This window comes from Dermacentor variabilis, chromosome 6 (genome assembly GCF_050947875.1).
Source record: "Dermacentor variabilis isolate Ectoservices chromosome 6, ASM5094787v1, whole genome shotgun sequence".
In the NCBI taxonomy this organism is placed as follows: domain Eukaryota; kingdom Metazoa; phylum Arthropoda; class Arachnida; order Ixodida; family Ixodidae; genus Dermacentor; species Dermacentor variabilis.
In genome coordinates, this window is record NC_134573.1 from 16,782,917 (window position 1) to 16,802,861 (window position 19,945).

Consider the following 19,945-nt stretch of genomic DNA (forward strand, 5'->3'; position numbering starts at 1 on the left):
TGTACGAGTTCGACTTTGGCTGGCTAAACTGAATGATTCATACTGAAGGCAATTCTTGCAACACTTGGTCAAACTGAATGAAACTGGACAGCACAATTAGCTGTGTTCATCTACCATTTATACGACTGCTGCCCCAAGCATTTTGCCTGTTACTTTGCCTTTCGTTTCTGTACTATCAAGTTCAAGTACACATGTACTTTATCACTGTACAAGTAAAATGGCTTCAAGGCTTTTCCTGGGCATTCAACAGTCACTATTTATTCCTATAAACCTTCCTGCATGTGAAGGCAAAAGAAACTTTATTAATTCATGCTGGAAGTATAAAAAGACAGTTATTTGCACAGAAAATGTTTATTTTGAGCACCGAGGTTCTTGCTGATGTAGATATGGTGCTGGCTCCCTCCTTGCCCGAAGCATGTGCTTGCTGTACACAGCACCAGATGATGGCTTCCTAGGTCAAAAGATCAAATTGAAATAAGAGGCATTTTGTTTAGCTCCGGAAAGAGAAAGCAGGATTGAGACATTAACATGTATAAAAAATACTTGCCTAAAGAAAAATTAATACACAAGCAAATTCACTAAAGAGGTTCACTTTCAAGAGCAAAAGTATGGTTACGATGAAAATTACAAGGAAGCTTCACTGCTCATTGAGGTTTCGGTTCAGTAGTTGTTGAGCCACGAGGGTTAGCATGCTACATCTTGCATATTATGTTTTGTAGAACAATATTGCACTTTGAACAATGTAGTGCCTATTTAAATGAACTGACAAGGAACGCTGAAACGCCAGGCTAGTTTGGTCTGCACAAGATATGATACAGACACTGTACTGCATTCATTTAGTGTTTTTGTCACTGATCTCATGCACAAAGGTCATTCACACCTATCCTACATGAAATGCAGTTACTTCTTTGAAGCTTCATCTAGTCCTTGAATTTGCTGCATGCTTATGTCTAAGGGAGTTTGTTTGGTTCCTGTTAATGTAGTACATCTAAGCAACTGCTATCAAATGCCCATAGTGTTCCCTTGCATGTACAAAACATTTTTGGCCCTTTCAATGCACAATACTCATTACATTTGACACTTGGGGCTCGTGCAAGGCGCCATTTAGTATTATATGCTTGTCCACATCTGATAATACCTTCATAGCTGGGTCATTCCCATGCCAAATGCCTTGGTTATTACTGTGACCATCTCACACTTTTCCTTTAGAATCTTCTTGTCCACTTTTAAGGAAGCATCCCACGACACAATGTCTCCATCCTAGTGGTGCTATGGAGTTAACTTATGTGCTAGTTGTAGCAGATGATGTCAAGTGAAGGCCACTGAAGATAAAACTCTCTACGAGAATTCCTTTTGCACAAAAAATGCAAACAATACAGAATAGTCAAAATGTAGTTATCTGGCAAGACTGGCTGCATCCATCATCTTTGTTTGGTGCAATTCTGAGGTGGCTCCCTGTTACAAGACGCTTGGCGATTATTGCCATGTGACTGTTCAGGACTCTATAAAACACAAGAATTGCCTTACTCCGGCCTTTCTCTTTGTGCAGCGGCCAACGTTATTATTCGTCCAATCGCACCGTGTACTGTTCGTGTGTCCATAGACTAAATTCTTCACCACATTGCTTTTGCGGTATTTCGTGAGTGACCCATGAACTCATCTTGGGGTGGGACTTCTTATCTTTGGCGTTCGCTTCTATCTCTTGTCGTCAGCACCTCACACAACTGGATGCCACTGGCAGTTCTCTTCCTAACCTCGAAGAACGCATTTGTCTTATCACCTCTTCCGATTGCGTTCTTTGGCCACCTAGAGAAGAGATTATAGGTGTCAACTCCTGTAACATTGTGGATGGCGGCGTATTCATTCTACCCTATGACCATACCCTATCTCGAGCAATTCTGATTACCCCTGGCCTTATTCGCATCTCTGAGGGGTCTGCATTGCTTACTGCAATAAACCAAATCGAACCCCAACTGTTGCCTCGTGGGTCAACTGTCACTTGAGCTGTTGACACTCATGTCGTTGCAATTGTCACGGAGACAGCTCAGTGTGTTCTTGCGTCTATTACTGTGCGCTGAACAAAATCGTGCGCAAAGATGTTTACCCCGTGTCACGGATGGATGATGCACTAGATTCACTCCACGGTGCTGAATATATTTCTAGCCTTGACTTTAGACCAGGCTACTGGCAAATACCGACGTCCAAATCCGACAAAGCAAAAACGACATTTGCTACCCCTGATGGGCTCTACGAGTTCAGTGCGATGCCTTTTGGACTCTGCAATGTGCCTGCCACATTCGAACGCATGATCGATAAGTCTTGTGTGGCTTGAAATGGAAAACCTGTCTGTGCTATCTCGACGACATTGTGTTTTCAACCATGTTCTCACAACATTTGCAACATCTTGATGAAGTCCTTGCCTGTCTTGCAAATGCTGGTTTGCAGCTCAGCACACGCACACGTGCGCACGCACACAAACACACGCACACACACACAAATGCAGTTTGGCCAGCAAGGCCATCAAAGTTCTGGGGCACATAGTCAGCAAAGAAGGTATTCGACCGGACCCCGAGAAGCTTACTGCCATCCTCGAATTTTGTGTCCACTGCGTCAAAAAGACATGCACAGTTTTCCTGGACTTGCTTCTTCCGACACTTCATATGCAACTTCGTTACGTTTACGTCCCCGCTCCATCAACTCCTCGCCAGTAATGCGCCCTTTGTTTCGTCCGACGAATGTGAACATGCTTTCCTGCTTTTGCAACATGCCCTGACGTCAGACCCAGTACTGTGCCACTTTGATCCGACCGCGCCCATCTTTCACACCGACGCTAGCAGTCAGTCTCGGTGCCATTCTACTGCAATGTGACAACACATTCCGCGAACGAGTAATTGCTTATGCTAGTCGTGCACTAACCAGTGCAGAAAGTTACTACACCATAACCAAGCAGGAGTGCCTTGTTGTTGGGCAGTGCAAAAATTTCACCCATGTCTTCATGGCCGCCATTTCACAGTCGTTACCGACCATAACACACTGTGCTGGCTTTCATTGCTAAAGAATTTATCAGGTCACCTGGGTTGCTGTGTGCTTCACCTACAGGAGTACGATTTCAATGTCACCTACAGGGCTGCAAAGAAGCATCAAGACACCAACGTTCTCTTTTGCTACCCTCTGCCGAATCATGACGATTCACCATAACCTCTCCATGATTGTGTACGTCCCGAGTCCTCTTCATCGGCTTTACCCATTGTAACCCTCGAATGGCTAAGACACGACAGCCCATCTGTCCTTGTGTCCCACTAACGCGTCGACCCATACTGCTGAACTATTCTCCAACGCATGGAAGATTCTTCGTCGCCTCCAAATGCCAGACTTCGTCGACAACTTAATCAATTCAAGCTGCGCAATGGGGTTTTACATCGTAACATTTATCAGATCGATGGCAACAAATGGGTCCCGGTCATACCATGTTCTCTGCAATGTGAGGTGCTTGAAGCCTTTCACGATCATGCGACGACTGGTCATCTAGGCTACCACAAGACTTACAACAGAATATGAAGTCGCTGCTCCTGGCCTGGCCCATCTTCAGCCGTTGCGAAGTATGTTGCACCCTGCGTTCATTGTCAAAGCAAACCCAACAGCTCCTTCTGGCTCTTTACAACCTCTGCATTGTCCTGCTTCGCCTTTTGAAGTAGTTGGAATAGACTTGTACGGTCCTCTTCCCATGACCTTACATGGAAATTGTTGGATTGCAATGGCCATAGACCAACACGCTATGCGGAGACAGCATCTCTACCATCCGGGACTGCTGCTGAAATCGCCAATTTCTTCCTACACAACATTATCTTACACTGCAGCGCTCCGCGCGTTCTCCTCAGTGACCGCAGCAGTCTTCCTCTCTTCTATCCTTACCGAAGTTCTGTGCGCCTCTAACACAATTTGCAAGACGACTTCCAGTTACCATCCGCAGACCAAAAAGGCTGACGGAGTGTTTTCACCATACCCTCTCTGACATGATTGCGATGTACGTACATCCACCCTGGCCACACGAACGGGGATGCAATCCTGCCGTTCATGACATTCGCCTATAACATGGCTACGCAACGTACTACTGGCTTTTAACATTTTTTCTTCATCTATGGCTGTTCACCAAGTTTCATTCTTGATGTATCATTCCTTTCGACTCCTGTACCCCCATCAGTTCCTTTCTTGGAACAGTTTGTGTCTCGCCTCGCAGAGTGCAGACGCCTCGCCCCGCTTAACACCGGCGTCTCCCAAGACGCTCGCAAGTTTCGTTATGACTGGACCCACTGTGCTGCGACTTTTTCTCCTGGTGACGAAGTTCTTTGGACTCCTGTGTGCATTCCTGGCTTATGCAAAAAATTTCTCGTGTTTTATTCGACTTTCCACGGTCATTGAGCAGACATCACCTGCCAATTACCATGTCTCGCTTGTTAGAACGCCACCCGATTCCCATTGCTGTGGCACAGAGATAGTGCATGTCTCCCGCTTAAAATCAAATACTTGACGCATTTTATAGTACTTACGCGCTGCCAGGCGGCCGCTTCCACAGCGAGAGAGAATTAGCATGGGCACAACACATGCCTGACTTTCAACTTCATCATCTGCACATCTTTTCCATCTGCATATATCATCACCAGCAGCACAGTTTAATCCTCGAGGTAGCAGTCCGAGCTTGGCTGGAATAAAGCAGTTCCTTACGATACATTATATATATATATATATATATATTTCTTGCACTTCAAGAAACTTCGCTTGACCTTGAAGACTTGAGCACTGAAGTGACGGCGCTAAGTATATACAAGACCTCATAGTAGGAGACAGTTCAATTTCACAGCCTGAGTCCCCTTGCTGGTGTAATCTTCCTCCGTGTAATTGTCGCATCCTTGGCTATCACTAACACTGCTTCGCCTTTCTGCAAAACTGCAGCCTCTCTTATTTTTCTGCTAGTCCGAGCATAAGTGCTGCCGCACATGACTGCTGTTGATTCTGATTTCGAGTGAATCTGGCTTGGCTTCATTACGGTTACTGAGTGAATTATAGAGAGAGAGAAATAGAAGAGAGGAAAGGCAGAGAGGTTAACCAGACACATGTCCGTTTTTCTACCCTGCACTGGGGAAAGGGGTATAGGGATGAAGAGAGAGAGTGTTCCACAGCTATCATGCACTAAGATTTTAAAAAAAAAAAAAGCAGTTCCGTTACTCGAAGAAAACCTAGTGCATATTGTTTCCAGTAAAGTGGAGTAGTAGCCAGTAATTCTTTCGTTACTGAGATTTAATTTGGTAATTACAATTATCTAACTCGAGAAGTACTCTCATAATTTTCAAAGTGTCAATGAGGCATTTGTTGGCACCCCAAAATGACATCTAACTGCAGTGTTTTCAGCCACATACTAATTGCGTACAATTTTACCGACTGGAAAATAACCTCACGAACTATGAAAAACACCATGTGAGTGAACTCTCACCCGCATCATAAAGCAGTGCCCTCAAATAAGCTGATTGAAAGTAACTGCATTGCCTATCGCGAACCCGAAGAGACAGCGCACCACCTTGATAATGGTACGGAAGGAGCCCCAACAGCAGGTTTCGCAGCTTCGCAGCTACTCCTTTCTCTCTACGTCACACTTATTATCTCTCTCTCAAGGCCGACTGATAAATGATAACAAAAGTACCTTGATAACGCAGCCAAAGTGCAGCTCTGACCACACACGAAATGTGAAGAGCAATGTAATAGGCACAGAATGTTTCAAAATCCAGACTTTGCTCGCACCGCATCGAAAGAGTGCGGGCGAAGTTATATTTCACACCAGAAACTTGCTTCGGACCAAAGCCAATATAAAGTGAGCGTCTTATTTTTCATGAAAGTGTATACGTGCTGCAAAAACAGGTTCGTGTCAACAAATAAAAGCGAAATAAACACACTGGAAAGCGACCAACTTGTGGAGAAAAGGCAAAACCCTTGCGTTCACGAAATTAAATATACCGCTTCTATGAGCCGAACTGGCAATCAGAATGCAGGCACACACACACACACACACACAGACAAAAAAAAAACTGTGTGCTCTTACTATCTATTAATTCGTAAGCCCCGTTGAACATCAGCCTAGCGGACGTGTTCAAATAGGTCTCCTTTTGCAGCTACGCAGTACTGTCTATTTTATCACACCTTTAGTGGCTTTCTTGATGACCGATGCCGGAATTCTATGGCAGACATCCATTATCCTTACCTTGAACTAATGTGACATTCGTCTAATCTGACGTCCGGCACAATCTTTCACATAACCCCAAAGAAAGAAACTTAACGGAGAGAGGTCAGGTGACCTAGCCGGCCTATTTACAGGTTCGTGCCTTCCAATCTATTTGAAAAGTAGCACCCAACCAGTTTCGTGCTCGGCTGCTGCTGCATGCAGGTGGCCCATCTTGCTGATACAGCAGAAGTGGAAGATGTGACAGCGGGACTTTGCTGAGAAACTCATCAACCACTCCTTCAAGGATATTGTTCACATAACGCTGTCCAGTCAATGCGTGATTGAAGATGGTACTGATTATTGCACTGGCGTAAATTCCAAACCACACATTGAGCAACCACTGGTACTGGCGCCGATTGCGCTGTACTTAATGTAGATTGGAGTCCCTCCAATAGTCTGCGTGAATGACAATGAATGTATATATGATGGCACCTACACTGTTCTTTTGCGCAAACTCATCATGCCACAGGTTCTTAGTGTCAAGATGTAAAACTTACCAGACCCAGCTTGTCAGTTAACAATATACACTATAGAATTAACGTCTAAGGTTATCACTAAGAGGAGTGCTAAAACCCCTTAATGCTTACATTAGGACCAGAATTCACAAGTGGCTGTAATATCAACTTGTAAGCGCTCAGAGGGTTCCTGAAGCACTGTTGAGCACATGAACATAACTTCCAGCCGGGATATACACGTGCGATGGGAGACAATGTCACAATCTTAAAAGTCACTCGTTACAAAGCAATACACAACACCCTTTCTCACAAAACCTTATAACACTAGTAAAATTTGTTGGCCACGTTTCGATTTATCCTACTTTGAAGCAAGCACATAAAGAGAACATCCCAGTCTTCATCCACGATTAAATCACCAGTATTAAATGGACCCACCATAAGGGTTATTTGGCAACAGCATGTGTATGTCCATGCTTGTATCGTTTATTGATTGTCCCGCTCTAGTAGAATGGACGACCACGCAGCCTGATCATGCACTTTGTAATGAAGCTTCTTTCTAGAAAATCACAAATACCGACCGCATACACAACCTTTGTCACATCTGCACAGAGCACTCGAGCGTTACGCTGCTGAGAAAGGTTACCAGAGAATGGCTGTTGACAGCGCAGCGATATTGCTATGTAAAGGCTCATATTACTATGTAAACGAACGCTGTTTCCCGCGCGTGCAATGACGCCGCAAAGCACTCATTTAGCGACTTCATTCACTACCGCCCTTAGTCGGCGGACGGCAGACCTGAACCATGTGTCAGGAATGTGCGTTTACATTGCGAGATAAATGATGAATACTCTTTATTTTCTCTAAACAAGTGCGCGCGCACATGACGCACTTGGGTCATCTGCCATTTACACATTCTGCCGTGTAGCAGCACCGTAACCAGGTAATGTTACGTTTAAGTGATTGTGAAAAAGGCTCTTACCAGTACAATGTAGCACTGGCTGATCGGTGCGGCGGTCCGCGGGATGCGTCACAAGGAAAATAAGCTGGTAAGGAACCTGGAAATGAAGTATCAGGCAGCCGAAAGCGTAGGTTTGCATAGTAGAGGCACATCGAATGGAAAAGTGAAGTACTTACGATAGCTTACGCTAGCACAAGCCCCAAAAAATAAACGATCCACATCTTTGTCCAGTTGTTTGAGCGTAGCTCACCTTTGAGCTTGCCATTCTGGCGCCAAAAACCAAAGACGGATGTGACATCACGGACGCGAAAAACAAAGAATAAATGCGACATCCCGGACGTGACGTTTGGGTGAACCTAACGCCTGCGTTCCGTCGACCGGGTGAACGCAGACACTTTCCTTCAAGGTGTCCTGTCTCTACGAGAACGATGCCAATCCGAATCCACAATATACCGGCATTCCCATGCATACCACTGCGCAGCAGCGCCAGATTTCCCTCTAGGTAATGTAGTGAGAAACTCTATGCCCTATAGTTATAAACATAATAGAGTAAATAAGTGCCGATCGCCAATCTTCCAATCTTAAAGGCCATGCTTTCGCTGGTTGAGTGCGGCGAGAGCGATATTGAGAGCACCACCTATATTTGCGCGATAGTTACATGTGTCCGTGTTCTAGTTAAAGCTGTTAAATAAGCGCTTTTGTTCTTTTATTTTATTATTGACAACTTGTCTAGGTTTCTACGAGTGTGCCACTGACGCACTCGTAGCCGGAAACCTCACGCACGTCCGAAACTGTCGTTAAAACTGTGATTACAGTTTTCCGCAAAATCTGGCCACACTATTCTATGATCTGGCGGTTGGCTTGGGTTGGCGTGCTGCCTTTGGGTTCTGCCAGTGCCTTTGTGTGCGTTCGTAAAAGCAAATGCGATTTGCGCGGATGTGAGGACGAAGAATACTGCCGGTGCACTGATCGCGCATCGCGTGCTGCCGAACAGGTGCTTCGACGATTTCTGAGGTGAGCGAGCGCCCGTGCGCTCGCCGTGCAGTGGTACGAAAAAAAAAAAAAAAAAAAGAAAAAAGTCGGCATCAACCACACCGGCCTGCGCGGACGGATGAACGCGTTTTACAATTTCGGCGCTATTGGGGCTTGTAGTTGGTCTGCCATGCACTCTCTGCCTGGGGTGTCTCTCCATTTTTCCAGGTGAACGAAGACAATATATTAAGGCATTGCCTCCTTGCCAACTCCATTGGCCCCTGCTTAGCACTGGGTCCTTGCCGGAGGCGCCAAAATCCTTTGCTGTTAGGGAGGGCTGTTGGCGATAGAGCGTCACGGCGAAACGTGTGTTAACCATTTTATTGACAGATTTCAATGCTAGGAAGTTGCAGGCTTCCTTGGGCGGGCATGGTTTGTTTTCGGCAGCCTTGATGGTCACAAGTGCTCGAACAAGGGGTGTCGCTGGAGCCAATGTGCTGTTTGGTGACACGTCCACTTGCCGCCACACACGACAGAAGTTGTTCTGGACCTACGTCTTTTTAGCGCTAGCTAAATGTCAATTGTTTGGTTACTGGAACAATCGTTTCATTTTCCTGTGATCTTCGGTCTTGAGAGTCAACAGGGAATTACGTCTGCGAGTGAAAATGTGTTCAACAAGAAAGGCTGCATTGATGACTCGCGCAATTAAGTTCACTGCGAAGCTCGACTGGCAACTCGGAACGGCTTTCTCCAGCACGCGTTTGCTGGACGCGCGGCAGGTTTTAAGCGCGTGTGCGTGTCGCCTCGTATGACAATGATCAAACCGGCGGGCTACCTAAAGCATTGATTATCTACACCTGAAAGCTGTGCAGACGAGAGCAGTCGGGAGGCCCCTAAGGTCGGTTATCCAAGCATTTTAACAAGTTCAGCGCCTACATCTGGTAACAGCAAACACAGTGCTACAAGATAGTTTATGTGAAGGAACATTCTTTTATTATTGTTCGTTGCATTTTTTACTGAGAAGAAAACAACAAAAGACCAAGAGGCAAAAATTGAGGGCGCATGAGGCATTCCTTTGCACATTTGTCAAATTGGTCACAACACTGGGTTTCTCTTTGTGCAATGCTTTTGGAAGAACTGCTGACGCAGTTATCTTTTGTGCAGATTGTGTTGGAGGCTTTCAGTATTTATTTTGCTGGTATATTAGGATGCCTATGCAATGTTTCATACTGGAGAGACGCACTGGCAACAATGCAGAGGCATGTTGGGCTCTCTCAGCCTGCTACCTGCCAGCAAGAAATTCACGTTTTTGTGTTTATTTGTAGCCCCTTTGTTGTGTCTACATGTTGACCTTTGCACATAATTGTGTTGAAAGCTGACATCAACACATTAAATTTTGGGCTTTTACGTGACAAAACCATCTGATCGCATTTGGGGCAGGGTAGGGGAAGTTCACTTAACCAACTTTGAGTGTGCCGAAGCAAATGAAAGCAACAATTTATTGTCTCGCGTCTCATATGACCAGCAGGCATGTAGGCAGTGAAACCTCAAAGAAAGCTGATTGTGTTATTTCTGTTGTTTCATGGGTTAAAATGAGCAGGTCCAGACAGTCGCGGAACACAGCAAGGGTCAGTTGCCCTTTTGGACCTCAGTATAATGAAATGAACACAAATATAAAGAAACTGCTTTGTAGCTCTTGACTAAGGTATCCTTATAATGAATGTCGGATATAATTAAAGTATGCCTACTTCAAATGCCACTTCACTATAGCAAGTTTCAACTGGTGTAGCCAACTGATTTACAATATAGAAGCAACAAAGTATCGTTCGCGGAGTGAAAGGTCCTAAGGATGTTTGAACCAATCGGGGTGCTTTGGGGCATGTCGTAGAAGTGAGTTACGTAGAGTCCATTAAAGAAAGGCACAGTACCTTGTAAAAAGGTCATTTGCCTGCATTGATACCTAATCTTGCATTACATGCATTGAGTCAAGGTAAAATATTGAGAGCTGAAGAAATCCATTGGGCATTCTGACACCAGACTGCCTTGCTGTCAGTGGCATTTTCCATGCAAAGCTTGTGTGCAAAGGAGTAGTAAAAAGCTTTAAACTGCAACAAAATTTCACTTTAGCTAAATTGTCAATAACTACGTAGTCCTGGCAATCCTGGCAGGACTATGTAGTTCTTCTTGCCAGGAATAACTACCTAACTACGTTTCAACCAGGAATAACTACTTAAATCTTTGCAAGGATGGTAACTGTCTAATTTTCTTATTAGCAGCCTTTAGTTGGTGCCTGCAGCTGATGGTTAGCAAATATGACGTAAGTCCCAAATGTCATCTCGGTGATTTTTTTAGTTCGCCAAGGGCCTAATCTACGAGGTGACGTTGTGGAGCCGTGTGCTTTCCTATTTTGTGATGCGCACACTTGTATTTCAAATGTAAAATTTTGCACTGTGGTTGCTCTGTGAAACTGCTATCTACTAATAGTGCTAGCACTACTTACTATCTTAAATTAGGCTTCTTGTGTGGCCCTAAATTTTTTTGATGTTGGTGGCCTTTGCAATTGACCACTGAAAAGGCCTCTTTTAAACCGGTTTATTGGGTTTCCCCAGCCAAACAGGAAAGCCATACACAATAATGCACATTCGTGCAAGTTCACCATGGAAAATAAAAAGAATGGAAAAACCAAATCTCACTTTCACTAGGCAGAGATGCATTTTACTGACAGTTTGTAGCTATTTTTCTGATATGGAAAGCCTTCCAAAAGTTTGCATGCAGTAGCTTACTTGCTTCACGAGATTAATATTTTGGGCAGGAGCAAATGAAGTACTGTATGCAAACTTTTGGACACTTTCCATATCACAGAAAGAGGCACAAACTGCACCTGCCTGTTGGAAGCGAGATTCAGTTTTTCCATTCTTTTTCTTTGCCATGGTGAACATGTACGTATGTGCATTATGATGTATGCTTTTCCTGCTTGGCTGGGGAAACCCAACAAATTGGTTGTGCGTGTAACATCCATGTTGTCCTCTCCTCAGTTCTTTGTGTTCGTCTTAATTGTGTTACATTGGTTTCGACAAATGTCGACCAACTTGCCCAAGAACAAGTTATAATGAGTTACCTTCCTTAAGCTTTCTGGAAAATGGCTTTGGGACATAAGAGATGAATGCTTTGTGTGCCCCCTCTTTCTTCCTTTCTGCTCCTTGGTGCAAAATGCGAAGCAGAATAGTATACAACCAACAGAATCCAATAAATGCGTGCACTTGTTGGTCAGTGCTGTGCCAGTGTGTTCCTTTCATGGATTGTCTTGTAGAGCATTTTCTTAAATTGTGAATGAAGAATTAAGTTTCACATAATTCTTGCCACCTGCATCCTTCTACAGAAGTCTTCTACAGGATGGTACAGCACGATGCCATAAATTATTTATCTACACACTGCTGCCAGCCTTTGTCAGGCCCAGACAGGAGAGGCGGCACTTGTTGAGGCCGCGTTTTCATTTAGTCAAAAGTAGGCAGGTGCGGACATGCTGCTAAACTAGCATCTATTATTATTACATTACATTGTCAGCACTTCCTGCTTGGTGAAATGCTGCCTCTGTCGCAGTTACATTTTGCTGCTTGGCTGCTTTCTTGTAGCACTGCTTTTTGTGAACAAACTATGGTGCTTTGATTCACTCTGTTGGATGTTGTTGTGCTAGCTAACCTTTTACTTCTTTTTTTGAGCAAGCACTTCTTCTATTTTTCATGCTCTCTCTCATTGTGGTAATATGCTAGTCAGTGCAACCAAAGGAACTTCAAGAATGACACTTAATGCAAAATGTTATCTTACTCACAAATGTTTTAGCTTTATGCTGGCTGCCATGCTCTGGGCATTTTTAGCAAGGAGTGCCAACAAGTTCCAACGGACACATGATGTTGGATGCAAACTGCTCACTTTCATTTGCAGGCACTGTGCTTGGAGTACTGTTTCATCAGCCTCCGTCAACCAGTGGCAGTGGGAGGGGGAGTGACACAGCTTCCCCTGCTGCTGCTGGGTGTGTGAGACAAAGCCATGGACTACGATTTCAAGGTCAAAACGGCTAGTGTGCGTGCTAAGGTGGAGGACATTTTTGAGTTTGAGGGCTGCAAGGTTGGCCGGGGAACATATGGACACGTCTACAAGGCTCGTCGGAAAGATGGGTATGCTTACTGCCTCCGTGCTGTGGGAACTTCTTTCGTAGTTGCTAGCACAAAGGGGTTTCCCATTTATTTTTTGTCCACAATGCTATCCTTTTCAAATTGTCTGCTGAATTGTGGGAGAAGGCTTTGCAAGAAAAGGACTTTCTTTGTGGGTTGGGTTAGGCATTTAAGGAGGTGCCAAAAGCACATGAAGGGATTTGGACTGAGAAATGACCAGTCTGTTTTCTCACAGCCAGAAACAAAGGGTAGGTATTCATTTTAATGTGTGATGTTGAGCTAGTTGATGAATGGCTGTCGAAGTGTGGTGCAAAAGGTTAGGACGGGAAAGAGGACAGGAAGAGTGCCACTCAGAACCCATTTTATTTTCAGAAAATGCATGCACATATACGATGCTCAGATCCAAAGAGGGCAAGAAAAACTAAATATACATGCCACAGTCCAAGACGCACAGCCATATTGAGCAACTGGAACTTACTATTGTAGACATTGTATTGGGTTGTTGGAGAGGTATGGGAGAGGCCTTTGCCCTGCAGTGGGCATAACCAGGCTGCTGCTGCTGCTGATAATGATTATAGACAGAAATGTAGCTGATACAGAAGTCACTTCTCCTCCTAATATGCTTATATTAACTGTCGTGCTGTCATATCACGGCTTGTCCCTTGTTCTGAGAATGCATGTGCGCTCAAACTGTGGTGTACAGCCACGTAAGCCACTGTGGAAGGACAAATGCGAACCCATGCCATTCTTAGTAGAGAGGACATGTTCCCTTGTTTGATTTTTGACACAATTGGCCAGTTTGGTGGACGTATGCCTTGCCACAGCTCACAGGAATTTCATGTACCACGCCTACAGCACAGCACACGTAGTGTGCTTCTTTCATGGCAGCGTCACCTTCTTTGTTGAAATGCGGGCACAAAGCCGCGGCAACTTGTTCGGCACTGAAAACACCACAGGCACATTGTGCCTTGTGCCTGTGAGGCCCCACCTGGGGTCTTCTTTCCAGTGGAGGCACGCCTACCATCGCAACCTTTCAGCCTGTGAAATAAGGACTCTGAAACATTGGACAACAACGAATGAGGGAACTTGCTGACTCCAGCCACAAGATCTGCACATTAAACCTAATATTCACCATGTGCTGGCATGACTTGCACAAGGCAGAGTTAAGGCATAGCATACCAACAGCCCTTTTTACTGTTCTTGAATGCGTTGAATCAAACTGGAGCCAATCTTTACAAACACGGTGGGAGTACAACCGGCACATGTGTTGATTCTCAAAAGTCAAACTAGGATCTAAGAACTGCAACTTATTGTTGTCAGGCTGCTCATGAGTAAATGTTAAAACCTTTCCTGTTTAAAAGTTGTTAAAACACAATCCTACTCATCACAGGTAGTCAAAGGATCAAAGCTTTTTAGAAGCATGAGAAAATTGTCAATGTATCTAAGAATTTTAAGAACCTTACTTGTTTCAAGTGCATTGTCTAAAACATGTTCTGGAAGACAAGAAAATGTTGCAAGACACTGGAGCAACAAGTGAATGGATGCATACCCCTTTTTGCTGGACAAAGCTGTTCATTAAAAAGAATAAAGGTACTGAACTAATGACGTCGAGCTGTCTGCAGAGACATTACAAGAATTAATACAAGCAGTGCAACCAGGGGTGTGTGAAAACTGAATTTCAGATTTTGAAGTGAATTCAAAAAATGAAAACCAAGTGCAAATCGAATAGAATATTTCAAAAATATTTTTCTAATGCAAATGCTATTGATTTTCCAGAAGCATAATTTTTTCACCAGCCAGAATTACAAAAACAATGCTTATTCCACAGCAAATAATGTACAGGAAATTATGCTTTGTGCTTTTGCTTGACAGTATCATAACACTTTTGCTTGATAATATCATAACTGCAGTTATTCAATGTCATCATTAAGGATGGATAGCTGCTCATCATGTTCAGGGAGCAGTGACACCCTCCCACATGGCGCACTTCCTCCAGACACTGAAAAGAGAGGCTCTTACTGGACATACCAGTTTCTGGTATCGGCAGGTGTTTCTTCACAAGCCGAGCCAACAGTGGGCACCATGCTTATAGCACCACACACAGGGATCTCCATTTTGCCCCAGAATTCCATCATGCACATATCTCTCAACCAATGCTTGTGACAGTGAAAAGTGCTGTTACAAGCAAGTGAAAATTGCTACTGGCTGATGAGCTTATCAAAGCCTTTACACAGTGCTGACGTGGAAGGAGCCTCTTCAGAAGCTTTTGTTGTTGATGACATATCTCGGTTTCTTCGTGTTGAGATTTTCCTTGTTTCTTCTAAAGACAGGATATTGTTCCACTTTGCCATTGAAGCATCCTGGTAGTGTTCAGCTACTCTAGAACAAGGTTCTAAACACATTGCCAAGCTTGCTCCTTGGTCAAATTAGTAGTTTGGAAAACATGCACCTAGCCAGGTAGTAGCAGACACAAAGGTCCACCTGGCAGCTGGTGTTGTCCAGCTGCATGAAGAGGCAGTGTGGTTATTTGAGCTGATAGTTGCAGGTAGCCATATGCTCCAGCAGGGGTTCTGTGACGGTGCTTTTTTCTTACTTTTGATATGCTTCATCGCACTACATCTGTATGCTTCACCGGGTAGCCCAGCTGTACTGTGACGAAGCTGACTTGAAGACCCAACAGCAGCAGTTTTCGGGGGTTCGAATATCTTGTAAGGGGTCTTTCTAATCGAATCAGGTACTAAGTGATTTGAATAGAATATTTGAAGTTTTGAATATTCGTACACTCTTCCCCAAATGCAACCCTTGTTCTCAATGCAACCTTTAACATACGACAAAAGTTCGTTGTGAGGCACAGAATAAAATAAATCCTCAACATGTATAGAAAAGGTATAACCAGCTGCTTTTGAAGAAGTTGGTGACTTGAAAAGAATTGTTAGCGGCAAATGGATTGTCATATGAAAGCATATTTAGGTGGGTTAGTAAAAAAAGGGCTAACATGTTTTTGAACGTACCATTCTCAGTTACAATTATGGGGGCTCGCTCTGCGTGCGGCTAAGGCTGAAGGCGAGCTCCGGATCTAGCCACCCACAGTCGTTCCATGGTACTCTCCAACCCGTAGCGCATGTGCTCGCAGCTATGTTGGGTTCGAACGAATAAGGCAGCCAGCAGCGTCAACTCTAACAATGTTTATTGCTACAAGCAATAAAGGACAGTGGCAGAGGGAAGTTCTCTCTGCAGTAAGTAATAAATAGCATTGCCTCATTGCCTGGGATAGTCAGGCAAATGAGGCCACTCATAGGTTGCAGCAGGTAATCCAGTCCGGCAAGTTAGAGGTTGGGTGCGATAGAGAGAGGGTCTCCTCTAGTGGCGCAATTTTATACTTTTTTACCTTTGCAAGGGGAATGTCCTCCTTGCCTGCTGTTGGATACTTTCCCACGAGTCGGGGGGAAGGGCGCACACATTGCGAGAGTGAGGGAGAACCGGGAGAGGGCGTAGTGCGCCTCTCCCCTGTCTATGCCGGCTCTCGACGTGTCCGCAATGTGTGACCGCGACGATGTGGGGGAAAATGGGTGCGTACGCTCCCCACGTAATGGATCTAAAAGTAATCTTTAATTTATGTGTCTCCACAGTAGAAAGCACTTCCAGGTTCACACATTTTCACTTACTGATGGATTTTGCTAGTTCCACGAAATTGAGCTTGTTACACAAGGCCACTGCGCTGATTTTTACCTTGGACAAGGTCTTAGCAGCAGTGGGCACTGTTATGAATCGCAAACGACCGCCCCACGTTTGTTGCACCCATAGCTGAAGGCCCGACAACGCAAGAGAGAGAGAGGAAGCCGGCGAATGGACGAGGGGTGCCTCGCTGGGCTAGCGTCCCGGCTGGCACCTTAACCTGCAACCTGGTCCGTGCCACCAGGTTTTCGGCAGACCGCCTGCTCAGTGTGAATAGCCAGCACCTCCGAGAGGGACGAAGGCGTCAGTGCGGCCAGTGGAGAACTTGGGTTTTAGGTTTCTTCTCTCTTCCTTTTCTCTTCCTTTCGATCTGTCCTTTGTAAAATAAACCAGTCTTGAAACGGCTCCTAACGAGTGAAGTCCTTTTCTTTGACGCTCCTGCGCGTGCGGCTGACGCCTTCCAGCTTAGTTACTGCGCAGCAAAAGTTAGCAGCCGCCCAAGAGCGACAGTAATTAGTTAGCCCATCAGCGCGAGTATTCAGTTACAAACACAAAGTTCTTCTGAATTGCACAAGAGGCCTTTTCCTGGAAAACCGACGTAGGCATAACATGAAGGAGGTGAGGCATGCAGACACGGACACAAGAGACAAAAACCAGACTACACAAACGCTGACTATCAACTGAAGGGCGCACTGTGGTGGAAAAGGAAAGTAGACACAAAACTTATGTGTGTGCTCAAGTATGGTACCGCCGCCTGTCAATCAGGCACATGTGCTGGCCTGCACCATAGATAACTATTCAGGCATTTCATTTCTTCTTTATGCAACTTAATCGAAGGCTGTCTCACGCATGCACTTCCACTACTATTGATATGCCAGGCCTCGACCATCAGGCGCATTTTTTTGTTCTTGTGCTTGTATAAAACAGCGCAGTCATCGAATTTGGGTGTGCATTTGCAGTCTTGACAGTGCGAAGAAAGATTAGATGGCGATCCTCCAGTCAACGACCTTTCATGCTCCATTAAACTCTGATTAACAGAACGGCCTGTCTGCCCTACGTAGAAGTGGCTGCAGCTGAAAGAAACACTATGTACCACACCAGTACGGCAGTCCACAAATTTGTTCATGGGTTTTATGAAGGAGATGTCGGTCCGCCTTTTGCCCTTTACCTGCTCATTCTGTCTCTGCACAGTGGCAAAAATCTTACCTAACTGATTGGTAGCCATAAAAACAATGTGGGCATAACGGTAAAGCTGCCTTCTTTGTCAGCCTGCAGAGGGCCTTGTCTTTGAAGAAGGAAGTGATGTCAGTGGAAAACTTGGGTTGACCGATTCTGTCGGAGAGAACATGATCTTGGATTGCAGAACGAAGAACATATATATATATATATATAGGTGATTGCAAAAACCGCAGCATGAGAACGTGACAAGGTAGAAAACAGTTACACATATCAGGAGGTATGGAAGTCAAAAAAGGAAACACACACACAAAAGTGTATTTCAGATTAGTACACATATTGTGAAGGTACTGAAATTCTCATTCTAACAGAGACAAGGATGCATGGCTAACGCAAGTGTCTCCTAATCTTTTGATGTGGAATGCCTTGATTATTTCCCGTGTGGTTTGGCATTTGTGTCTGGGAAGAACTTTTGTGTCTTCAACGAAAGGGATTCTGTGTTTCAAGCTGAATTTGGCCTTTTCTTGAGTACTGAAGCTACAACTTCATTAGCAAAGGCATTTTTGAGAAGCAGCAGCTTATCAGAAATGTCAGGGGACTTGTATGCATTCTTTGGTAGCTGCGCCATAAAACTGCCGCATCAAAACTCGGTAGTGTCCGCTGCCATTCGAGGAAAGTTTTGTAACTGTGAGTCGTCCATCCATTGTGGGAAATATGACTGAATGATGACTTGAGGTAAAGCGGAAAGAGCACGTAGGACGACTGAAGAAGGCAAAGACACAGCATGTTGTCCTCTCTTGCGCTTTACCTCAAGTCATGCAGTACAAGCTAGTCCACCGGTCTGTTCTCTTGAACAATGACAGGTCCTGGTAAAGGTGCGCTTGTCTCCAAAACTTGGAGTAGGTAATTATGCAGATGTGCTTCACATGACCGAGAGGTGGTCACACTAAGCCAAACAGAGTGAGAACGTCGTGGGGCACTACACCTTTCCTGATGTAGTATCCAGTGAACCTTGCACGGCACAAAACAGATGAAATTAAACGCACTAAGTCCCAAGGTTGGGTGCTTGTAAGAAAAAATGCAAAAGGGCTTATTGCAGAAGAAATTTAGTTTAGCTAAGTACGATGTTGGCAAAGTGCGAGTACGATGCTCTTTTCTTTTTTCCTGTCCTATCCTTTTCGACTGCTAACTTTGACATCCTCATTTCAAGATGGCAGAGAAATATCTTGCTGTTACTGCTCTGGGAAAAAGAATTGCTGCCTCTTCCCTCTCTTTCCCAGTGGTCACTTGGAAGATGCTTTTCATGTTGGCTATGATGGCAGCGGACATTTTTTGGGCGCTCAGTATTGGCAAGCAACAGGGGGGAAACATCGGTAAAGCTTGCTTCCCGACTGAAAAGAACAGCAGCACTGTTGGGTGATGCACCAGTATGGACGGAAACATGTTTGCTGCCTGGAGAGTAGGGGGACTCTATAGTGTTTGGCATGGTGGGATGTAAGGGAATGAACCATTGCAGGAACAACTGCAAAGGTTCAAAGGTTAGATGAAGGGGGACCTGCATGGCAGGCAGAAGCAGAGAGGGCATGCAGCTGCACGCTAGCTTAGCTCGAAACACGGCAGATTGAGCAGCACGAGGAGCCACTCGGGTGAAAAGAGGTCGGTGTCACGATCCACCCCGGGTCGTGAACAAGGGAGGGCTTGTGGCACCCTCCGATAGACGGACGCTCTACAGCGTGGTGGTGCTGAACGATGACTGACCGGCGAGTAGCCGTGCTCGTTGGTGTTTATTGTGGTGCGGTGACCAATGTTGCCTACCGAGCTTTAGCAGGCCACCGAGCCTGGCGGTGAACAAACATTATGCCTGGGGGGTGTCACATGCTTGCTACACCCGGTGGCAGGAGAATCTTCCAGCTGCTGGTGCAGGCATCCCACAAGGCCTTTGGAGGTGGGACAGTCAACAGTCCATCTATTCGTGTGTGGGAGCGACTAAAAAGTGACACTAGCAAAAGACGTAATACAAAGGCGAGTAAGAAAGACTGAGATGGATCTTGGCTTCTTTGCTTTTGAGATTTCGCAGCCTGCCGTCTAGCTGTATACTGGATTGAGCCTGTCGCTTGCACTGAAGTGCACGCACAGACGGCCCAGCTGGCGTGGCATCCATGGCGAGACTGAACAACCAAGTCCTGGCGAAGCAGCCGTTAAAGGCGCGTTTATTGTCTAGCATAATTGGCACGTGGGTGAGCGTTGCTCAATGCTGGGCATGACG

The 19,945-nt window shown here is 45.2% G+C and overlaps 1 protein-coding gene across 8 annotated transcripts in view; it reads left to right on the top strand.

The window, feature by feature from the left end:
• The first annotated feature begins 8,161 nt into the window (after window positions 1–8,161).
• The window catches only part of Cdk8 (cyclin-dependent kinase 8), a 368,498-nt gene continuing 356,714 nt past the window's right edge, over window positions 8,162–19,945 (top strand). For 3 of the 8 annotated variants that reach the window (XM_075694819.1, XM_075694822.1, XM_075694828.1), the window contains exons 1-2: window positions 8,500–8,698; window positions 12,599–12,831. In XM_075694819.1, coding sequence (XP_075550934.1) covers window positions 12,704–12,831 — 128 coding nt within the window. In that variant the 5' untranslated portion in view covers window positions 8,500–8,698; window positions 12,599–12,703. Of the gene's footprint in view, window positions 8,187–8,498; window positions 8,699–8,772; window positions 8,885–12,598; window positions 12,832–19,945 lie in introns of those variants that run through there. The other 5 variants (XM_075694821.1, XM_075694827.1, XM_075694823.1 and 2 more) reach the window with 5 other exon arrangements.